This window comes from Danio aesculapii, chromosome 13, assembly GCF_903798145.1.
Source record: "Danio aesculapii chromosome 13, fDanAes4.1, whole genome shotgun sequence".
Lineage (NCBI taxonomy): Eukaryota > Metazoa > Chordata > Actinopteri > Cypriniformes > Danionidae > Danio > Danio aesculapii.
Genome location: NC_079447.1, coordinates 10,827,484 through 10,853,516, shown reverse-complemented (window position 1 = coordinate 10,853,516; position 26,033 = coordinate 10,827,484). Strand labels below are relative to the sequence as shown.

The 26,033-nt window shown below is 31.4% G+C and overlaps 1 protein-coding gene across 5 annotated transcripts in view; it reads left to right on the top strand.

Moving 5' to 3' along the window:
- The window catches only part of cpeb3 (cytoplasmic polyadenylation element binding protein 3), a 121,371-nt gene that overhangs the window by 39,711 nt on the left and 55,627 nt on the right, over positions 1-26,033 (top strand). For 3 of the 5 annotated variants that reach the window (XM_056471563.1, XM_056471564.1, XM_056471565.1), the window contains exons 2-3: positions 8,608-9,308; positions 17,308-17,461. In XM_056471563.1, the coding sequence (XP_056327538.1) occupies positions 8,608-9,308; positions 17,308-17,461 (855 nt within the window). The remainder of the gene's footprint in view (positions 1-8,607; positions 9,309-17,307; positions 17,462-26,033) is intronic. The other 2 variants (XM_056471567.1, XM_056471566.1) reach the window with 1 other exon arrangement.

Below are 26,033 nucleotides of genomic sequence, written 5' to 3'. Positions count from 1 at the left end.
CAAATCCAATTCGTAAATAAACACGATTCAAAAATACACAAATCCAATTCGTAAATAAACACAATTCAAAAATACACAAATCCAATTCGTAAATAAACACGATTCAAAAATACACAAATCCATTTTGTAAATTCAATACACCATTCAAAAATACACAAATCCAATTCGTAAATAAACACGATTAAAAAATACGCAAATCCAATTCGTAAATAAACACGATTCAAAAATACACAAATCCAATTCGTAAATAAACACGATTAAAAAATACACAAATCCAATTCGTAAATGAACCCGATTCAAAAATACACAAATCAAATTCGTAAATAAACACGATTAAAAAATACACAAATCCAATTCGTAAATAAACACGTTTCAAAAATACACAAATCCAATTCATAAATTCAAAACACGATTCAAAAATACACAAATCCAATTCATAAATAAACACGATTCAAAAATACACAAATCCAATTCATAAATAAACATGATTCAAAATACACAAATCCAATTCATAAATAAACACGATTCAAAAATACACAAATCCAATTCGTAACAAAACACGATTCAAAAATACACAAATCCAATTCGTAAATAAACACGATTTAAAAATACACAAATCCAATTCGTAAATAAACACAATTCAAAAATACACAAATCCAATTCGTAAATAAACACGATTCAAAAATACACAAATCCAATTCGTAAATAAACACAATTCAAAAATACACAAATCCAATTCGTAAATAAACACGATTCAAAAATACACAAATCCATTTTGTAAATTCAATACACCATTCAAAAATACACAAATCCAATTCGTAAATAAACACGATTAAAAAATACACAAATCCAATTCGTAAATAAACACGATTCAAAAATACACAAATCCAATTCGTAAATAAACACGATTAAAAAATACACAAATCCAATTCGTAAATGAACCCGATTCAAAAATACACAAATCAAATTCGTAAATAAACACGATTCAAAAATACACAAATCCAATTCGTAAATAAACACGTTTCAAAAATACACAACTCCAATTCATAAATTCAAAACACGATTCAAAAATACACAAATCCAATTCGTAAATAAACACGATTCAAAAATACACAAATCCAATTCGTAAATAAACACGATTCAAAAATACACAAATCCAATTCGTAAATAAACACGACTCAAAAATACACAAATCCAATTCGTAATTAAACACGATTCAAAAATACACAAATCCAATTCGTAAATAAACACGATTCAAAAATACACAAATCCAATTCGTACATAAACACAATTCAAAAATACACAAATCCAATTCGTAAATAAACACGATTCAAAAATACACAAATCCAATTCGTAAATAAACACGATTCAAAAATACACAAATCCAATTCGTAAATAAACACGATTCAAAAATACACAAATGCAATTCGTAAATAAACACGATTCAAAAATACACAAATCCAATTCGTAAATTCAAAACACGATTCAAAAATACACAAATCCATTTTATAAATAAACACGATTCAAAAATACACAAATCCAATTCGTAAACAAACACGATTCAAAAATACACAAATCCAATTTGTAAATTAAACCTCGATTCAAAAATACACAAATCCAATTCATAAATAAACCTGATTCAAAAATACACAAATCCAATTCGTAAATAAACACGATTCAAAAATACACAAATCCAATTCGTAAATAAACACAATTCAAAAATGCACAAATCCAATTCGTAAATAAACACAATTCAAAAATACACAAATCCAATTCGTAAATAAACACGATTCAAAAATACACATCCAATTCGTAAATAAACACAATTCAAAAATACACAAATCCAATTCGTAAATTAAACCACGATTCGAAAATACACAAATCCAATTCGTACATAAACACAATTCAAAAATACACAAATCCAATTCGTAAATAAACACGATTCAAAAATACACAAATCCAATTCGTAAATAAACACGATTCAAAAATACACAAATCCAATTCGTAAATTCAAAACACGATTCAAAAATACACAAATCCAATTCATAAATAAACACGATTCAAAAATACACAAATCCAATTCATAAATAAACACGATTCAAAAATACACAAATCCAATTCGTAACAAAACACGATTCAAAAATACACAAATCCAATTCGTAAATAAACACGATTTAAAAATACACAAATCCAATTCGTAAATAAACACAATTCAAAAATACACAAATCCAATTCGTAAATAAACCCGATTAAAAAATACACAAATCAAATTCGTAAATAAACACGATTCAAAAATACACAAATCCAATTCGTAAATAAACACGTTTCAAAAATACACAAATCCAATTCCTAAATTCAAAACACGATTCAAAAATACACAAATCCATTTCGTAAATTCAAAACACGATTCAAAAATACACAAATGCAATTCGTTAATAAACACGTTTCAAAAATAAACAAATCCAATTCGTAAATAAACATGATTCAAAAATACACAAATCCAATTCGTAAATTCAAAACACGATTCAAAAATACACAAATCCAATTAATAAATAAACACGATTCAAAAACACACAAATCCAATTCGTAAATAAACACGATTCAAAAATACACAAATCCAATTCGTAAATAAACACGATTCAAAAATACACAAATCCAATTCGTAAATAAACACGATTCAAAAATACACAAATCCAATTCGTAAATAAACACGATTCAAAATTACACAAATCCAATTCATAAATTCAAAATACGATTCAAAAATACACAAATCCAATTCATAAATAAACACGATTCAAAAATACACAAATCCAATTCATAAATAAACATGATTCAAAATACACAAATCCAATTCATAAATAAACACGATTCAAAAATACACAAATCCAATTCGTAACAAAACACGATTCAAAAATACACAAATCCAATTCGTAAATAAACACGATTTAAAAATACACAAATCCAATTCGTAAATAAACACAATTCAAAAATACACAAATCCAATTCGTAAATAAACACGATTCAAAAATACACAAATCCAATTCGTAAATAAACACAATTCAAAAATACACAAATCCAATTCGTAAATAAACACGATTCAAAAATACACAAATCCATTTTGTAAATTCAATACACCATTCAAAAATACACAAATCCAATTCGTAAATAAACACGATTAAAAAATACACAAATCCAATTCGTAAATAAACACGATTCAAAAATACACAAATCCAATTCGTAAATAAACACGATTAAAAAATACACAAATCCAATTCGTAAATGAACCCGATTCAAAAATACACAAATCAAATTCGTAAATAAACACGATTCAAAAATACACAAATCCAATTCGTAAATAAACACGTTTCAAAAATACACAAATCCAATTCATAAATTCAAAACACGATTCAAAAATACACAAATCCAATTCGTAAATAAACACGATTCAAAAATACACAAATCCAATTCGTAAATAAACACGATTCAAAAATACACAAATCCAATTCGTAAATAAACACGACTCAAAAATACACAAATCCAATTCGTAATTAAACACGATTCAAAAATACACAAATCCAATTCGTAAATAAACACGATTCAAAAATACACAAATCCAATTCGTACATAAACACAATTCAAAAATACACAAATCCAATTCGTAAATAAACACGATTCAAAAATACACAAATCCAATTCGTAAATAAACACGATTCAAAAATACACAAATCCAATTCGTAAATAAACACGATTCAAAAATACACAAATGCAGTTCGTAAATAAACACGATTCAAAAATACACAAATCCAATTCGTAAATAAACACAATTCAAAAATACACAAATTCAATTCGTAAATAAACACAATTCAAAAATACACAAATCCAATTCGTAAATAAACACGATTCAAAAATACACAAATCCATTTCGTAAATTCAAAACACGATTCAAAAATACACAAATCCAATTCGTTAATAAACACGTTTCAAAAATAAACAAATCCAATTCGTAAATAAACACGATTCAAAAACACACAAATCCAATTCGTAAATAAACACGATTCAAAAATACACAAATCCAATTCGTAAATAAACACGATTCAAAAATACACAAATCCAATTCGTAAATAAACACGATTCAAAAATACACAAATCCAATTCGTAAATTATACCATGATTTGAAAATACACAAATCCAATTCGTACATAAACACAATTCAAAAATACACAAATCCAATTCGTAAATAAACACGATTCAAAAATACACAAATCCAATTCGTAAATAAACACGATTCAAAAATACACAAATCCAATTCGTAAATAAACACGATTCAAAAATACACAAATCCAATTTGTAAATTAAACCTCGATTCAAAAATACACAAATCCAATTCGTAAATAAACACGATTCAAAAATACACAAATCCAATTCATAAATTCAAAACACGATTCAAACATACACTAATCCAATTCATAAATAAACACGATTCAAAAATACACAATTCCAATTCGTAAATTTAAAACACGATTCAAAAATACACAAATCCATTTCATAATTAAACACGAATCAAAAATACACATCCAATTTGTAAATTCAAAACGCGATTCAAAAATACACAAATCCAATTCGTAAAAACACGATTCAGAAATACACAAATCCAATTCGTAAATAAATTCGATTCAAAATTACACAAATTCCAATTCATGAATTCTAAACACGATTCAAAAATAACCAAATCCAATTCATAAATAAATACGATTCAAAAATACACTACTCCAATTCGCAAATTCAAAACACGATTCATAAATCCATAAATCCAAGTTGTAAACTAAAACACGATTCAAAAATACACAAATCCAATTCGTGAATTAAAACACGATTCAAAACTGCACAAATCCAATTCGTAAATAAACACGATTCAAAAATACACAAATTCAATTTGTAAATAAACACGGCTCGAAAATACACAAATCCAATTCGTAAATAAACCTGATTCAAAAATACACAAATCCAATTCGTAAATAAACACAATTCAAAAATACACAAATCCAATTCGTAAATAAACACAATTCAAAATTACCCAAATCCAATTCGTAAATACACACGATTCAAAAATACACATCCATTTCGTAAATTCAAAACACGATTCAAAAATACACATCCAATTTGTAAATAAACACGGCTCAAAAATACACATATCCAATTCGTACATAAACACAATACAAAAATACACAAATCCAATTCGTAAATAAACACGATTCAAAAATACACAAATCCAATTCGTAAATAAACACGATTCAAAAATACACAAATCCAATTTTTAAATAAACACGATTCAAAAATACACAAATCCAATTCATAAATTCAAAACACGATTCAAAAATACACATCCAATTTGTAAATAAACACGGCTCAAAAATACACAAATCCAATTTTTAAATAAACACAATTCAAAAATACACAAATCCAATTCGTAAATAAACACGATTCAAAAATACACAAATCCAATTCGTAAATAAACACGATTCAAAAATACACAAATCCAATTCGTACATAAACACAATACAAAAATACACAAATCCAATTCGTAAATAAACACGATTCAAAAATACACAAATCCAATTTTTAAATAAACACGATTCAAAAATACACAAATCCAATTCATAAATTCAAAACACGATTCAAAAATACACATCCAATTTGTAAATAAACACGGCTCAAAAATACACAAATCCAATTTTTAAATAAACACAATTCAAAAATACACAAATCCAATTCGTAAATAAACACGATTCAAAAATACACAAATCCAATTCGTAAATAAACACGATTCAAAAATACACAAATCCAATTTTTAAATAAACACGATTCAAAAATACACAAATCCAATTCGTAAATAAACACGATTCAAAAATACACAAATCCAGTTCGTAAATAAACACGATTCAAAAATACTCAAATCCAATTTGTAAATTAAACCTCGATTCAAAAATACACAAATCCAATTCGTAAATAAACACGATTCAAAAATACACAAATCCAATTCATAAATTCAAAACACGATTCAAACATACACTAATCCAATTCGTAAATAAACCTGATTCAAAAATACACAAATCCAATTCGTAAATAAACCTGATTCAAAAATACACAAATCCAATTCGTAAATAAAAACGATTCAAAAATACACAAATCCAATTCGTAAATAAACACGATTCAAAAATACACAAATCCAATTCGTAAATAAACACAATTCAAAAATACACAAATCCAATTCGTAAATACACACGATTCAAAAATACACAAATCCAATTCGTAAATACACACGATTCAAAAATACACAAATCCATTTAGTAAATTCAAAACACGATTCAAAAATACACAAATCCAATTCGTAAATAAAAATGATTTAAAAATACACAAATCCAATTCGTAAATAAACACAATTCAAAAATACACAAATCCAATTCGTTAATAAACACTTTTCAAAAATACACTTATCCAATTCATAAATAAACATGATTCAAAAATACACAAATCCAATTCGTAAATTCAAAACACGATTCAAAAATACACTTATCCAATTCATAAATAAACACGATTCAAAAACACACAAATCCAGTTCGTAAATAAACACGATTCAAAAATACACAAATCCAATTTGTAAATTAAAACACGATTCAAAAATACACTAATCCAATTCATAAACACGATTCAAAAATACATAAATCCAATTCATAAACACGATTCAAAAATACATAAATCCAATTCGTAAATAAACACGATTCAAAAATACACAAATCCAATTCATAAACACGATTCAACAATACATAAATCCAATTCGTAAATAAACACGATTCAAAAATACACAAATCCAATTCTTAAATAAACACGATTCAAACATACACAAATCCTATTCGTAAATAAACACGATTCAAAAATACACAAATCCAATTCGTAAATTTATAACACGATTCATAAATACACAAATCCAATTCATTAATTCAAAACACGATTCAAACATACACTTATCCAATTCATAAATAAACACGATTCAAAAATACACTAATCCAATTCATAAACACGATTCAAAAATACATAAATCCAATTCATAAACACGATTCAAACATACACAAATCCTATTCGTAAATAAACACGATTCAAAAATACACAAATCCTATTCGTAAATAAACACGATTCAAAAATACACAAATCCAATTCATTAATTCAAAACACGATTCAAAAATACACAAATCCAATTCGTAAATAAACACGATTCAAAAATACACAAATCCAATTCGTAAATAAACACGATTCAAAAATACACTACTCCAATTTGTAAATTCAAAACACGATTCATAAATGCATAAATCCAATTCGTAAATAAACACGATTCTTAAATATACAAATCCAGTTTGTAAATTCAGAACGCGATTCATAAAATGCACATATCCTATTAATTTGGCGAAAATATAATTTATACTTCACAAATTGTGTGTTGTATTTATGAATCTTATTTTGAATTTACAAATTGGATTTTGTAAATGTGATATATCCTGTGAATATGAATTTTTATTTTGTAAATGTATTATTTTATATATGGGTAAGAATAAACATTTACATACACATTGACATAAAGTGCACAAAAGCTATTGCACATGGGTCATGGGTTTTGGCATCAAAACAATAAACGTGTAATACTTTTTTCTCTGCACATTACAATGTGTCTTGTTTAATTTTTTATCAATATTATAACCTTTGTGCATTTTTGCCATGATTTACAGAAAACAACCACTAAATATTATTCACTGTAGTAGTTTATATGCCAAAAAACTCTTGTCAGGTATATTAAAAAAATACACACACACACACACACACACACACACACACAGACATGTATATATATATTACCAACATAAAAAGATCTTTTAAGTGTAGCATAAGTGTAGTGTTCTATTTAAATCTTTAAGGTTTTCAATAAGACATTTTTAGGCATATAAAAATTTTATTTGTGCAGACACCAAAATGTCTTTGACCCATATGCATTATATTGTACTGTATAGTGATTGACATTGTTATGTGTTGTGTTATGCGCTGATTCAAGAATATTTGTTAATGCTTAAAAAGCATATTTTATTTTAATAAACTAGCTGTCTCAGTAAATGTCACACGTTTGATGTATAGTGTTTTGAGTCTTAAGACAGTGTTTAAAAATTAGTCTACCTTATAAAACACACCTAACGTAAACTCTGTTTATGACATTAAAACTGTGTAGTGTTTCTCTTATAACCTTGCTGAAGGACGCAGCTGTATTTATTGACGTATGCAAATGATTGAGGCGGAGCTTACGAAGAAAAAAAACAGGAACAAGAATCAGTTTCTCATTTCTGTCTGGAGTTCCGGTGAGAGAAAAACGAGACGTGGCGAAAATTGGCGAATATCGGTGACCTCCGAGCTTTTCTCGTGTATTCGCGTAGAGGACACATGAGTGAGGGGGATAAAACCGGAGTACAGACAGATCCGGTGCCGCTGATGGCTGATCAGGGGCTCATTAATAATAATAACCCCAGCCCTATCGGTGTGATCAATAACAACTGATCGTCTGTGTTTCAGCTCAAAACATGCAGGATGATTTACTGATGGACAAAAGCAAAGCTCAGCCTCACCCACACCAAGACCCGTCAAACACAGAGCCCCCATCCACCCCGACCCCCTCCGAGCCTCCGATCCTGGACGAGCAGCACCACGTCGGTCACTCCGAGCGGCTCGCCATGGAGTCTCCGGTATTACCGGGTTTGGGTTTGCCTCAGGATTCCTCTCTCTCGCCGTCGTTCGGCAGCACTTGGTCCACCAACACCGTGGACGAGGGCTTTTTCCAAGGGATTCCGTCGGTAAACGGAACGATGCTTTTTCAGAACTTTCCCCATCACGTCAACCCGGTGTACGGTGGGAATTTCTCCCCGCAGATGAGAAGGTCTCCGCTGGGAGTGAACCAGAGGAACCCCTACAGCCACCAGACCCTACTTAATAAGGTTGCCGCCTCGTCCGCGTCCTCGTCCGCCTGGAATAACCACCAGAACGCGGTATGGAGCTCCGCGGCGAACCCGTGGAGCGGCAGAGACCCGCGGAGAGCGCTTGGGCTGAGCGTCCCGTCTCCGCTCAACCCCATCTCCCCGACCAAGAAGCCCTTCCCGAGCACTGTCATCGCGCCCCCGAAATACCAGAGACCCGGAGCCCTGCAGAAACCCTGGATGATCTCAGAGCCTCCAGAGCCCTTCAGAACCGACAACAGCAACAACATGCTGCCATTTCAGGTGAGATTCTTCACTTCATCAATAGACTTAATGCATACGGATTTAGGTAAAGTTGGTTTTATAGTCGCGCAGTTGGATTTTCTCCTTAATAATATAGGCTAATTTCAGAGAGGTAGCCTATTCTTTGCAAATAAATAGTAAAATTGTATTTGCAGACAATTACTATGAAAGTACAACGTTGTTCACTGTCAAATAGCTTAAATAGTGTTGTTTTGAAGTCATTGCGTGAGATTTCAGACTGAATATTCAAAGTATGTGCGAATATAAAACCAACTACAGCGAAATGTATAGTGTGTTGTAGACTGATACACGAAATGTGTTCATTCAGGTATAAAATGTTTTAAATTACAGTCTGAACACACAGAACACACATTTAATGTGGTAAAAAGTTTATAAAATAATTTATATAAGTATTTTGTCATTGTAGATATAGCCTTAAACGTAATTTATACACGTATTCCGTCATGATAATCATAAAATAGTTCATTGACATATAAAAAACATCCTGAATAACCAACAAGAGCAACAACTTAATGTCCTTTCAGGTGAGATTCTTCACTTCATGAGCAGATTTAATCCATAGAAAGCAGACATCCATTTATAAATCCATTTAATTTTTCATAATAATTGTCAGATACATTAAATAAATGAAGTTAATTCACGTATAAACTGTTTTGAGTTACAATTTGTATAGTAGGCTACATTTTATTGATATCAAAAAGTAATTAAGCTGTGTTTCGTCATAATAATCATAAAACAATTCATTGACATAAAACACTGAAATGTTGTTGTTTTTACCTGATTTACATTTTATTTTCTTCTTTGTGTATACTAAATTATAAAACTATGGGTTTTTTTTATCATTGCTTGTTTAAAATTCTCCGAAACACCAGTTATTCCGACCGTAGGGAAGTTGTTTTGAATAATTTCCCAGCTGTTTCTATATATGTCATTTGTAAGGTGGAAGGGTTCAAATTCCCATCAGAGTTTCTCCAGCAGCTCGTTTGGGGGCGTTTAAAGGGAACACCACTCAAATCTGATTGGTGTTTGTGGGATGAGGGGGCGGGGCCCGCTCTGCTGTCATGAACAGAAACATTGTAGCCATATACTGTTGACATATTCTCAGATAGAGGGCATTGATATTTCTCTTTTATCAAAGCAGTTTTTGTTCATTTTGTGGATTGTAAATGTGTTATCTTATTATGGTCAATTATATGCAATAGTTTCTCCATAATCGCCTGGGATTATGCTCATAAATGGTTTTTGATGAGTCATGCATGCTACCATGATAAAACAGATTGTTTAAATTGCCCTTTTTGTTGATGAACTTCAGTAAAAAAATAATTAACCCAATAAATTCAACACAAATTTGGAACAAAGAATGATGATTAACAGGAACCAAGGAGCTAATTGTGTCTAATTTTTTTTTATAACGCAGCCTTTAAGAGACTTTTTCACTTCATATCCTTATGTTAATACTGACTTTGTAGGCTGTATGTAACGTTGTAAACAGATAATTACTTTTTATACAGATATTGTGCATTGATGATCAATTTCCACATTTGCATTTATGTATTTAGCAAATGCTTTTGTTTAAAATGACCTACAAAACAGAAGAGCAGTAGAAAAGCAGTTGGACCAACAATAGAGAAGATATTCGTGAGTGAGATCCCACTTCATCTAACACATTATTTGTAGCATTTTTTATAAATACAAATAAAAATAATAGGCTAAATTATAGTCATTTTATTTACATGCATCACCATTTCACCCAACGTTGGCCACTTTTTGCAAATCAAGTGACAATGTAAGGGCCCTATGAAAGATTATTATTAATTTATTTATTTATTTGTGGACTATATATCAAATAACATAATGTAAGCACCCCATGAAATATTATTTATTAATTAATTTATTTATTTATTTATTTGTGGACTATATGTATAAAATAACATAATGTAAGGACCCCATAAAATATTATTTATTAATTAATTTATTTATTTATTTGTGGACTATATATCAAATAACATAATGTAAGCACCCCATGAAATATTATTTATTAATTAATTTATTTATTTATTTATTTGTGGACTATATGTATAAAATAACATAATGTAAGGACCCCATAAAATATTATTTATTAATTAATTAATTTATTTATTTGTGGACTATATATCAAATAACATAATGTAAGCACCCCATGAAATATTATTTATTAATTAATTTTTTTATTTATTTGTGGACTATATGTATAAAATAACATAATGTAAGGGCCCCATTAAATATTATTTATTAATTAATTAATTAATTTATTTGTGGACTATCAAATAACATAATGTAAGGACCCTATGAAATTTATTTAATTAATTAATTTATTTATTTATTTGTGGACTATATGTATCAAATAACATAATGTAAGGACCCCATTAAATATTATTAATTAATTTATTTATTTATTTATTTGTGGACCATATGTATAAAATAACAATGTAAGGACCCCATGAAATATTATTTATTTATTTATTTATTTGTGGACTATATATCAAATATCATAATGTAAGGACCCCATGAAATGTTATTTATTAATTAATTAATTTATTTATTTGTGGACTATATATCAAATATCATAATGTAAGGGCCCCATGAAATATTATTTATTAATTTATTTAAATATTTATTTGTGGACTATATGTATCAAATAACATAATGTAAGGACCCCATAAAATATTATTCATTACTCAATTAATTAATTTATTTGTGGACTATATGTATCAAATAACATAATGGTTTCAGACCACATCACAGTACAGAGAGCGCCCTTATATAGATAATCAATGATATACGCCTAAATACAGATTCAGGAAAACTAACAGTGCTGGTACTGCTTGATCTCAGTGCCGTATTTGACACTGTCGATCACAGCATACTTCTGGATAGGCTGGAAAACTGGGTTGGGCTATCTGGGACAGACCTCAAATGGTTCAGATCTTACCTTGAAGGGAGAGGTTACTATGTCAGTATAGGTGACCATAGGTCGAGGTGGACACCCATGACATGTGGAGTCCCACAAGGCTCGATTCTGGCACCTCTCCTGTTCAACCTTTATATGCTCCCTCTGAGCCAAATAATGAGAAAAAACAAATCTCCTACCACAGCTATGCTGATGACACTCAGATCTACCTAGCCTTACTGCCTAATGACTACAGCCCCATTGACACCCTCTGCCAATGCATTGATGAATTAACAATTGGATGTGCCAAAACTTTCTTCAGTTAAACAAAGAGAAAACTGAAGTGATTGCGTTTGGGAACAGAGATGAGGTTCTCAAGGTGAATGCGTGCCTTGGCTCTAAGGGTCAAACAACAAAAAATAAGGTCAAGAATCTTGGTGTGACTCTGGAATCAAATCTGAGCTTCAATAGTCATGTCAAAGCAGTTAGTAAATCAGCATACTATCATCTCAAAAACATTGCAAGAATTAGATGCTTTGTTTTCAGTGAAGACTTAGAGAAACTTGTTCATGCTTTTATCAGCAGGGTGGATTACTGTAACTCCTCACTGGCCTTCCCAAAAAGACAGTCAGACAGTTACAGCTCATCCAGAATGCTGCGGCCAGAATTCTGACCAGAACCAGGAAATCAGAGCACATCACACCTGTCCTCAGGTCTTTACACTGGCTCCCAGTTACATTCAGAATATATTTTAAAGTATTATTACTGGTCTATAAATCACTAAATGGCCTAGGACCTCAATACATTACTGATATGCTCAATGAATACAAACCTAACAGATCACTCAGATCTTTAGGATCAAATAAACTAGAAATTCCAAGAGTTCAGTCAAAGCAGGGTGAATCGGCTTTCAGCTACTACGCCCCTTGTTGCTGGAATCAGCTTCCAGAAATGATCAGATGTGCTCCAACATTAGGCACATTCAAATCAAGACTGAAAACACATCTGTTTAGCTGTGCCTTTACTGAATGAGCACTGTGCTAAGTCCGACAGATCGCACTATTATGTTTTTCTCTTCTTTTTCATTCTTTTATAACACATTTTATCTGTTTTTATGCTTATTTATTTAATTTTTTTAACCATTTTTATTATTTGTTTTTATTTCTCTTATACTTGTTTCTTTTATTCCTGTTTGTGTAAAGCACTATGAAATGTGGTATATAAATAAACTTGCCTTGCCTAATGTAATTAATTAATTAATTAATTTATTTGTGGACTATATGTATCAAATAACATAATGTAATTACCCCATGAAATATTATTTATTAATTTATTTATTTGTGGACTATATGTATCAAATAACATAATGTAATTACCCCATGAAATATTATTTATTAATTTATTTATTTGTGGACTATATGTATCAAATAACATAATGTAATTACCCCATGAAATATTATTTATTAATTTATTTATTTGTGGACTATATGTATCAAATAACATAATGTAAGCACCCCATGAAATATTATTTATTAATTTATTTATTTGTGGACTATATGTATCAAATAACATAATGTAAGCACCCCATGAAAGATTATTTATTTATTTATTTATGTACTATATATATATATATCAAGCAACATAATGTAAAGGCCCCATGAAAGATTATTTATTTATTAATTTATTTATTTATTTGTGGACTATATATCAAATAACCTAATGTAAGGGCCCCATGAAAGATTAGTTATTTATTTGTGGCCTATATATAAATTAAATAGCATTGTGTAAGGACCCCATGAAATATTATTTATTAATTTATTAATTTATTTATTTGTGGACTATATGTGTCAAATAACATAATGTAATCACCCCATGAAAGATTATTAATTAATTAATTAATTTATTTATTTATTTATGAACTATATATATATATATATATATATATATATATATATATATATATATATATATATATATATATATATATATATATATATATATATATATATATATATCAAATAACATAATGTAAGGGCCCCATGAAAGATTGTTTATTTATTTATTTATTTATTTATGGACTATAAATCAAATAACATAATGTGAGAGCCCTGTGAAATATAATTTATTTAATTATTATTATTTTATGGAGTATATTTTAATAATATATTTATATATTTTAAAAAGTAGTATATTTTAAAAGTAGTAATACTAATTGTTTTTAAATTCCAATTAATTAAAATATTTTTAATATAACAACAGGTCAGGTTTAACGAACATGTACAATTTTATGAATCTTTGTTTTACTTATTGCTCAATCTTATTGCTTGTTTAATCCTTTAAAATGAAAACAATCAAGACTAAACGATTACTGAATCTTTTAAAATTAAAATGAAATCTTTTCTAAGTTTTATAATTAGTGTTAAGATTATTATGAGTAGTAGTATTAATAGTATTATTATTAGTAGTAGTATTTGTAGAAGTAGTAGTAATGTTGTTGTTATTATTATAATTTTTATTATTATTATTATTATTATTATTATTATTGTATTTCTATCACAATTACAGTTAAATTAATTTGTAGAGTTTATGTGATATAACAATAATTTTTCTCACATAAAACAGCTCTGGAGATTAGGTTCACATGTTCGTGTTTTTATATAGTGAGATAACAGATGATGTAAATCAGCCCATTTATGATTGTTATTATCTGCACAGTCCTACTTTTGATTAATGTCACCAAAAACTTTCCAAATTCCATGACATTCTCTGTTATGCAGCTACTTCCATTTTTTCATGACTGAAATTCACAGATTCCTCCTTGTTTTCTGCATCCCAGAAATAAAACAACTGACCACAGTTTTATGAACAGATATATGCCTGTGTTTTATCTGCTGTACTACAAACTGTATTAGGCGGGCAAGCAGGCTGCCACAATACAAGATATGGCATGTGTGTGTGTGTGTGGTTGTTTAATGCTGAAATATGTGTGACTGGTGTCTGATAGTGAGTGAAGTGAGGAGCTCAGCATTTTGATTGCTCATGATTTTCACAAAGTGGGCAGATTTTTATCTGGAACCTGAGAGGGGAAATATCGCTTTTTGAATGCTCAGCCAGTTGCGTGACAATAGGCTCGGTGTGCAAACAATGTGCTTCCCTGGGTTGGCCTCTGCCCACTGCCTGATTCATCCACACACACACAGACATTCACAGGCTCTCTCTCACTCTTTCACTTACGCTTTATTCTCCTGCTCATTCGCTTTAACTTGTTTAATTGCATACAGTGTGGACTGGCCATCTCACCTGATCTGAATCTGGCTGTGAGATGGCAGGAGAAATTCTGAAGTGGAGATGATGACGCAGATTAACCGTCATGATCATGAGGCACAGCACGAGTTAGAAATTCATAGCACTTCTGATAAAAAAATAGATGCTTTGAGCCATTATTTCCGTTGTGTTTCACTTGCTACCAACTGGCTTAGGCCAGTATAAGACTCTAATGGTATGATAACCTTGGATAAAAATATTATGGTTTTACGATTCTGTGATTACTACTATTTTTAAATTTTAATTATTTTTAAATGTCTGGGTAAAAAACAAAAACTTTTTTCCCCTTTGAAAACAACATATTTTATTTTGTGAAAGATTTAAAATATTTTGGAGCAGTAAACATGTCAGGCTAAATAATTTAAATGAATCATTAACTTCTGCTGTCTTCATTTGTTTCTAAAACACAGATTTCTTTACAATTTAAAACGGCATCTTTGGATATCATTTCTGCCGGAGAAACTGTTGTCCTAAAAAAAAAAAATCTTACACATACATTATGAACGGTATTATGATGCGTTCACACCAGAAGTGAAAGAAGCGTCAAGCACGAGTGATTTACATGTTAAGTCAATGCAAAGACGAGATTAGACTATGGAAGGCCGTTAGGGCGTTTGTTGCAGACGTTTTGACCCTAACGGCCTTCCATGTTAGACATCCTGCGACGTGAAACGCACGAATGAGGCAGCGCGAATGACGTGATTCGCGTGAATGAAGCGGCGAGAGTTGAGTGCATTGTGCGATTGACGCACTTAACGCGGGTTTCGCTCGAATACCTCAAGTTTGAAAATCTGAACTTCAGCGGACATTCGCGCTGTGTTTACCAATCAGGAGCTTTCTCTTGTATGAGCTTTCTTATGACGTAGCACCTGTTGTTGGTGTCCCAGGGGGAAATCCTCCTGCCGACACCAGACAACAGTTGATCAAACTGGGCTCGGCTCAGTCGGAAGCACTGCTGTAAGCTTCCATCATCCAGGTTAAGTTTCTGGAGGAGTTTATCAGCTCACAGAGATAGGTGCTCCTCTGAAAGGATCTAGTGGACTCAGACACGGCTCCAAACGAATCAACGCTGTTTTTCAGCCTTCATAAAGCACGTAAACACTGTTATTCTCACAATAAAATCCATGTTAGCCATTTAGCAACGAAGCTACAGTCACCAGGCAGACAGAAGCCCTGCCCATCACACGAATCCGCGTCTGTTGTGATGTGGATTTGATGCGTGAATGAAGCGGATTTTGATGCGCAAATGAAGCGAGTAAAGTCAAAATGTTCACGCGTATATTTATGCCCGAATAGCATGATTTATCCGCACGTTCCACGTCTGGTGTGAACACAGCATTACAGAAAATTTTGGCAGTTTTAAAACCAAACGGTATACCTTGAAAAGGTATCGTCCCATGCCTACTACCAACTGCACGGTTTGTTTTTATATGTTTATGTGTTTATATGCTGAATCATTATCATGACACGCACAACCATACACACACACACACACATATATACATGTACATATTGTTGCCATGATGTTATGGATGGTACCTAAAACCCAGAGTTGTTGCAAACTAAGCTGAAACTTGGTGTCTATTTTGTGTTTTTGTTTATTGGATCAAAAATGATTTGGTTCAAACCTTGGGTATGGTTCTAATTAGAAAAGCTGTGAAATGGTGATGCAGTGTGACACATCTTTAACCTCTGACCTTTGACACCCTTCCTTCTGTCTTTCAGGATCGGAATCGACACTTCGACCCCTTCAGCTTGCAGACTTTGGAGAACTCTTTAATGGACATGATTAAGAACGACCATGACAAAGGTAAACACCTCCCTGCTGCTGGTCCACCCATGACTATCGCTGATATTTTATGGAGGAATCATTTTGCAGGTTAGGACTATTTATACATCCACCCTTCTGTGCTCTTTTGGCGTCATATTATTCAAAGCATTTAATTACATGCTTTTTATGTTTAATTACTCATGTTCTACTGATTATAAATGATAAATAATAAGTATATTATATGACAGATAATCATACATTATATAATATTATAATAGTGTAGTAGTATTATAAATAATATAATATACACCACCATTCAAAAGTTAGATGTCAATGTTTCATGTACGTTTATATGAGTATATTTTATTCATATATTATACAGTAGATGTATGAGTAAATATTTTAAAAGATGTTGATACTTTTATTTAGCAAGTACACAGCAAGGCTGATTTATTCTTCTGCTTCAAGTGCACGCGGATGGTCGCATAGCCCTCGCCGTGGCTGACGCCGATGCTGATGCGCCGTTTCAAAAAATGTAAACAGATGGAAACTTGTTTTGTGTTTGTTTTAGGACGTCCACCGGTTCCCACCTCTGAATGAGCCTTTTTTTTAGCTACTTGTAGCGTTCAGAAAAAACAAAACACTCGCAAAGAAACTCAACACAGAGGAACCTACTGCCAGCTTGCGTTAAGGAAGTGTTATTGCAGAGCAACACAAACAGCATGCAGAAGTATATATGCACGACTATGTGCAAGGCAGCCGCCATGGGTCAAGTATAAACCAGCCTTTACTCATAATTTATTTTAAAGTATTTCTAATTCATATATTATTTGTAAAAAATCTTAAGTGGAAAATCATATTAGACTGAATTCTGAAGCATCATGTGACCATAAGCTACGGGAATAAGTTATGTTTCAATGTATGTTATAATAAATAAACTATTTTTGCAATAGTTTGTAACAAGGCTGCTCGATATTGGACAAAAACTGATTTAGCGATTATTAAGTTCGTCTGCGGTATATATTGTGATATGGATATAATTTCACAAGAGCGCTTATAACTCTATTTGTAATAAAATCATATTTTTACATTGACTGGATCATTTTGTAAAGGAGAATATATAAAGTACAATACAGTTGAACAAATACAAATTAATTTTCTGTGGAATCTAACAGTATTGAGCTACAGAAATTCAATAATAATAGATTAAATCAAAGTCATTTCACTTGGCGGCCATCTTTGAAACGTCTCTCGGGCAGTATGCTAAGGCTTTCTGTCTGAATTTGGAATCACCAATAAAATTAAACAACAGCTGTCTAATAAGTTTCATTTTAAATTTCCGAATCAAAAAAAATCTGCGTATTTTCAGGCTGCCCAAGCGAATGCGCATGTGCATTTGAAAGGAATGAGATCACGACACCAACCTCATTTATGGCCGTTCTATTCATTATCTACACATTAAAGATTGTCTGATCGCGCTGGTCTTCTGAAGTAATCCACAACTTGTTCTTGATGGCAAATCTGTCAGCAACTCTTTGTTTACACATTTGTGAGTGTTTGAGTAGTTGCTGTCATGTGATGTACCTCAGGTTCGTTTCATACAGATCAAAAAATCTTTGAGATTTCTAGATTTATGTGGATATATTTATTTTGTCTGTGAAGCAAGTATTCACTGAGATTCCAGTGTGTTTGTTGACCAGCAAACTGTCATAAAAATACTCGTCTGGTCTTTTCTTTCCCCCAGAGAAACGTCAGTCTATAGCAATCGATGACTGGCTCCTGTACTAGTAGGCGGGGCTTCATTCGCCATATTAACTTTTCCCCATTCATTACTATATGAGTGACAGGTCTTGTGTATTTTATAGTCTTTGATTAAATAACAATTTATAGCAGGGGTGTCCAAACTCAGTTCTGGAGGGCCGGTGTCCTGCAGAGTTTAGCTCCAACTTGCCTCAACACACCTGCAAGGATGTTTCTAGAGAGCCAAATAAGAGCTTGAATAGCTAGCCCAGGTGCGTCTGATTAGGGTTGGAGCTAAATTCTGCAGGACACCAAACCTCCAGGACAGAGATTTAGGGCGCTGTTTTGTACCGAAACAGGGATTAAAATTGTGACAATGTTGCCCTTTGTTTTTGGTGCGATTCGCTTTCACACAGCAAAGTTTCTAAACGGACCAAAAGAGCTAAAACAAGTCACGTGCGAGTTAATTCTCCTCGCATTGGTCAGAGTTTCACGGTTTATTTTGCAGATTTTAATTTATGGCAATGAGCAATAAGACATTATAAGCGAAATGCTGCACTTCAATTTTGAATGGTGTCACCCACAGACATCGTCACCAAGTATAAATCAGAGGTAAGATTCTCCCTTAGCTAGAATTATGCATTAAAGGCTTTACATTATAGAGAGAAATAACTGATAAACCAAGACTGCATTTCGGTTAATTTTCCTAACGGATAAACGGCTCTCGTTAATAGTTCAGCATGCTTTCACTTTCGTATTCGACAAGAAACACACATTTACCTTTACCAGTAGGAATGACATATATATATATATATATATATATATATATATATATATATATATATATATATATATATATATATATATATATATATATATATATATATATGTGCCTATTACATCTCCATAATACACTGTGATATAGCCGGGCTATATTGCTGTCTCACTACAATCGATCCGCTCCAGAGTTCGTTTGAATCGAACCGAGATCACCTCATCCAGGCGATCTCGGACCGATTGTTTTGGCATGGATCAGAGCGTGATTGCTGGATTTACATATGCCAAACAAACTGCGCTAACTGGGGAAATGCGTCAGGTTCCAAAACAAAAGTCTAGGTGTGAAAGCACCCTCAGAACCCCTGCTGTATAGCAGTGTGCGAATTATACATTAACAATCGGGAGGGTCAACTTCTTCTGTAATGTGAGTTTGTGTAATACATGCTTCAGTGAATCAAATGTATGTAATTATTTAAATTAAGTAAAGTTTTTAAATTAAGTTTTCAGTGTTTTGTGAGATGGGCTATTTAGTGTATTCTGACCTGATTAGTTATTTAGGCTTACTTCAGGTCAAACTATACAAACTTTGCATCTAACTTGACTTTACTTTTAGGCTACATGTCATCTATTTTATGAGAAAACAGTCTTGTGAACTCATACAGTGTCTATCAGACTTGTTTCAGACTGTTGAATGATTTTTTTTTTTCGCTTGCATAGACCAAATGGCGCAATCATGCATTCACAATGGTATGAACCATTATAGGGGTGGTCAAATAGATATGTATTATTTTAATTATTAATGTTATTATTTAAAATACAGATCAGAGTGAACTTTTTCTCAGTTTCAAAGGGCTGACTGATCCCCCCAAACATCATGTATTGATGTCTTTCAGTTTTTGATGTCAAGCCTTAATTAGAGGGGTCAATCCTCCCCAAACCCCCTTGTAATTCATATTTATATATATATATATATATATATATATATATATATATATATATATATATATATATATATATATATTTATATTGATATATATTGATATATATATATATATATATATATATTTATATTGATATATATTGATATATATATATATATATATATATATATATATATTTATATTGATATATATTGATATATATATATATATATATATATATATATATATATATATATATATATATATATATATATATATATATATATATATATATATTTATATTGATATATATTGATATATATATATATATATATATATATATATATATATATATATATTTATATATATATATATATATATATATATATATTGATATATACTCTTCATTGTATAAATCAGTGGTTCTCAAACTTTTAAACCAGCGACCCCCAATGTAAGATTGTCAAGAACTCGTGACCCCCCCACCCCCAAAGCATATACAAACAATAAAAATAAGCTTTTTTTAAAGCTGTTCACAATATTTTAACTATATTTACTATATATTACAGGGCTCAAAATTAACATTTTTGCTTGGTACCTTGGTTGCTTGCTCCTAACTTTTTCAATTTAGGCGCACCAGCCAAAATTTAGTGGCTCCCACCAATTATTGCACTGTTACTACAAGTTTTATAAACAGATGTATTGCATTTGAAATCAACACTAATCAAAACTAACAAGCCAAAAAACTAAAAATGCATGTGTGAGGAAAATGTCTCAACGAAATCCCATTATCACAAGAAAATACATTTGTATAACATAGAGTGACCAAAAGATACACGGATGGACCGCTCACCGGCCCTGCACGCACTGCTTGACATGAATGAATCTCTTAACGTTAACTGTGCTGTTCTCACGGGTGGTGTCTGATATTGCACTGATGCTTTTGACATATACCTTATTATTTGCATACTTCATTTTAATAGCAATACGGCTCTTTTCATGAGCTGCAATATTAGTTTAGTCTTAGTCAGCGCAAGCCCTTTTGGTGTAACTGGTGTTAAATTTGACATTTAGCTGCCACTTGCACATCTGAGAGCATCTGGCGATTAAATGAAGGATTAAACAGAACCTCTCGTGCTTAAAATGTGTAGATGTGGCAAACAGTTACCTGAAAATTCTGTTGCACAGACTTTAAAGTGAATGCTTTAGTTGTTTTCATAGCAGACTTGAAGCCAATGGAAGTCTTTTATCCACTCTTCGAAAAGTGTAGATGGTGGATTAACATTCACCACATGATCATGGGCTATTATTTGTAGCTTTAGGTGTTTCTAATACAAAATCTGTCAGTGTTGTTTTCATTCTCTCATCTTCAGCGCTTTACATTTTAGCGGTTGTAGCTCCTGTCATCTGAAGACAGGAGGCGTTGACTGAGTGATTGACAGCTGATTTTAACCAATCCATTCGCGTTCAGTTCTAGAGCAGTGGACTAATAAGAAGAGTTTGAGAACCATGGGTATAAATGATAAAATGCAAATAATTTTGGTTTATGTATTTTTATAACCTCTTAGTTTACTTTTGCTTAAATCTTACATGGTCGCAGTTCTTAAAAACGCATCCGAATGAAAATCTTTCACTCTATTTTAGGATTAAACATTGCGATGACCCCACAAATCACATGTTCTGTGATGCTGATCAACTATAATCCCAACTTGCCATTGCAGATTCACACACTGCAACACCGATGCTAAAACAATATATATTGTGCAGCCCTAATTTGTAATATTTTTTTCACAATAATACTGTACTGCTGTTCAAACAAATGCAATAAAAAAACTGTACTGACCCCAAACCTTTAAACCGTTTGGTCAAGATAATGTAAACCTCAGCTGTATATATTCAGAAAATATATTTTATTTGTATTTAAGCCTTTTTTAAAGCTGGATTCTTGCATAAGTGTGATCATTCCTGTCTCCGCACAGACCGTTTCAGTTGTTGTCATCAGATGTGGGAAACGTCTCTCCTCAGATGTTTTAAGATCTCACTCGAGTCCCATGGGACGTCATGAGAGATGACTTTCCTGCTGTAGACAATGGGAGCGTGTGATTGTGTAAAACTGGAGGCCAGGGAAATTGTTTTTATATGCTAGATGCATGGAGAGCCTCAGCAGGGGCCCCCCGTCTCAGGTGTTTTTCCAGATCTAGAGAATAGCTGGGTAGATTTGAGAGCTTCTGGGTCGAATGTGTCTGTGAGAGTGAATCTGGCAGTTGGAGGATCTGGATTCTTGAGTGATTACTCCTGGAAAGGTAGAGCTGAAAATCCTGACCGACTACCAGACGCCCTGGCAAACGGCTCACCTCGAGCAGATGTCAGTGAAGTGGGTTACGGTCTGGAAAAGAGACTTTCGTGGAACGTCCTAATAATTCTACTTAAATTCCTGAAGAATCATTTTCTTCCATTGTATCTGTATGAGTAGTGATTGTGTTTCTCCTATGTATCTGTGTTTGCGTGTGTGTACAGGTTTATGTGGTTCACAGTAATGCTGCATGATTTTGGGAAATACTGTTGTAGCTGAAGTTGGATTCACCCTGCTTTGACTGAACTCCTGGAATGTCTAGTTTATATGATCCTAAAGATCTGAGTGATCTGTTAGGTTTGTATTCAATGAGCATATCAGTAATGTATTGAGGTCCTAGGCCATTTAGTGATTTATAGACAAGTACTAATACTTTAAAATCTATTCTGAATGTAACTGGGAGCCAGCGTAAAGACCTGAGGACAGGTTTGATGTGCTCTGATTTCCTGGTTCTGGTCAGAATCCTGGCAGCAGCGTTCTGGATGAGCTGCAACTGTCTGACTGTCTTTTTGGGAAGGCCAGTGAGGAGTCTATTACAGTAATCCATTCTGCTGCTGATAAGAGCATGAACATGTTTCTTTAAGTCCTAACTGGAAACAAAGCATCTAATTCTTGCAATGATTTTGAGATGATAGTATGCTGATTAACTGCTTTGACATGACTATTGAAGCTCAGATCTGACTCCAGAGTCACACCAAGATTCTTGACCTTATTTTTTTGTTGTTTGACCCTTAGAGCCAATGTACACAATGACTCCAGTTTTCTCTTTGTTTAAAGGTGTAGTAGGTGATTGTCTTCAGCGTCAATTTTTTTGTTGTGCTGGTTGAAAATCTCTTCACATTCCAATAGTACTGATTAAAGTAAATGATCTAAATGTATTTATATGTGTTTTTATATTCTGGGTAAGGCATAAATAATCGTTGGGCTGGCAATTCTCATAATTCTGATAAGTAGCCTGATAACTGTCTGCCAGCAAATGTAGATTTATACAACTGTGCATCCCTGTTCACACAGATCGCGCTGCGCGTTCACGTGCACACAAGACACAGCAGTAAAATCAAATGCTGAATCAAAACTTTTTAAAATCCTGAATCAATATTGGAGTTAATTTTGCCTGCTGGAGGAAGGACGACACTATGGCTAAAGTATTTATTTTAGACAGGTAATGTTATGTTTTAAAACTCTTTTAGTCGCGCAAAACTTATGTAGATTGTGTTGTTTTACGAATGGGTTATATGCACGGAAGTGACAATGACAACCTGTGACGTGCTCCCTATATTGTTTAACATGTTGCTCTAAATATTCGGTCTGAAATAGCATGTAAGTATGGCTTAGTAATAAGTGTAATTCCTGCACGTTAAAGTGTAATTTCTGCACTAAGCACACAGTAGTTGCTTAGTATCGCACATAATATTGCACATTATGACAAGTTTAGCTTGCTGCACAACTGAAAGCATGCTAGATATAATACAGTTTTTCTTTCAGAATTGGAGTATTATAATGTACTATTAAGTTTTCTAACTGGCGAATGATATGATCTAGTGAGTTGTCTACTATCATCTTTAATGTGCGTGTTTGTGTTTCTGAGGCATGGCTTTGGACCGCAGGGGAGGGACTGTGTTTCAAAGATATTATGCTAACCGGTTAGCAATTTGCCAGATCACCTAATGCACCTTTAACCGAAGAAGTTTTGGCACATCCAACTGTTTTGTTATTCTGCTATGTACTGTACATTGCATTATACATTTCACCAGATGATTGGAATATTTATATTTGGAAATAATTACTAATATTAGATTGTTTGGGATGATTCTATAGAGAAGTGCATCTGAATAAAATATACTAAACTATCTACAAGCATATATCAATACAATAAAAAAAATATATATACAGCTGAAATAAACTATATTTTTTGACAGCTGACTGCTTTTAAAATCATTATGCTGTCACAGTCCTCAAAATCATTGAAAAAAATTATAAATTACAATAAATAATATAATAATATATATAAACTTAACATTGCATATCATGTAATGTGATTGTTGTGAAGGATCTCTAATTGGATTAGATTTATAATTTTATTATTATAAAATTTTATATTTATAATTTTAGGCGAGTGCATCTGCATAAAATCTACAAAATTTTACCAAAATATGTAAAAATATAAATTATATATATATATATATATATATATATATATATATATATATATATATATATATATATATATATATATATATATATATTGCCAGATATATATATATATATATATATATATATATATATATATATATATATATATATATATTGCCAGATATATATATATATATATTGCCAGATATATATATATATATATATATATATATATATATATATATATATATATATATATATATATTGCCAGATATATATATATATATTGCCAGATATATATATATATATATATATATATATATATATATATATATATATATATATATATATATATATATATATATATATATATATATATATATATAAGTAAAATAAAGCACAGATGAAAAACATTAGAACAAAGATAAACATTTCATAGTTTTTGTTGGACTCTTAACAGCATTGAGGTTCAGAAATGCAATAATCAGATGTAAATTAACACTATGTAGTCTTTATTGTATGAGTAATTTAACAGTTAAGCTTTGTTTAAGTGGCAAGCTTTAGAATTTCACGTTCCCAAATGGTTTAAATTTGCTTGAAATCATACAGTCACAGGACTTCAAAATACTTTAAAATGAAAGTCTTTCATACTGTTTGAACCCTTTAGATTAGGTCAAGTTTTATTAATAGCAACATGACATTGCAGATCCTGCGATGTGATTTGCAGATACACACATGCTGAAACGATATATTGTGC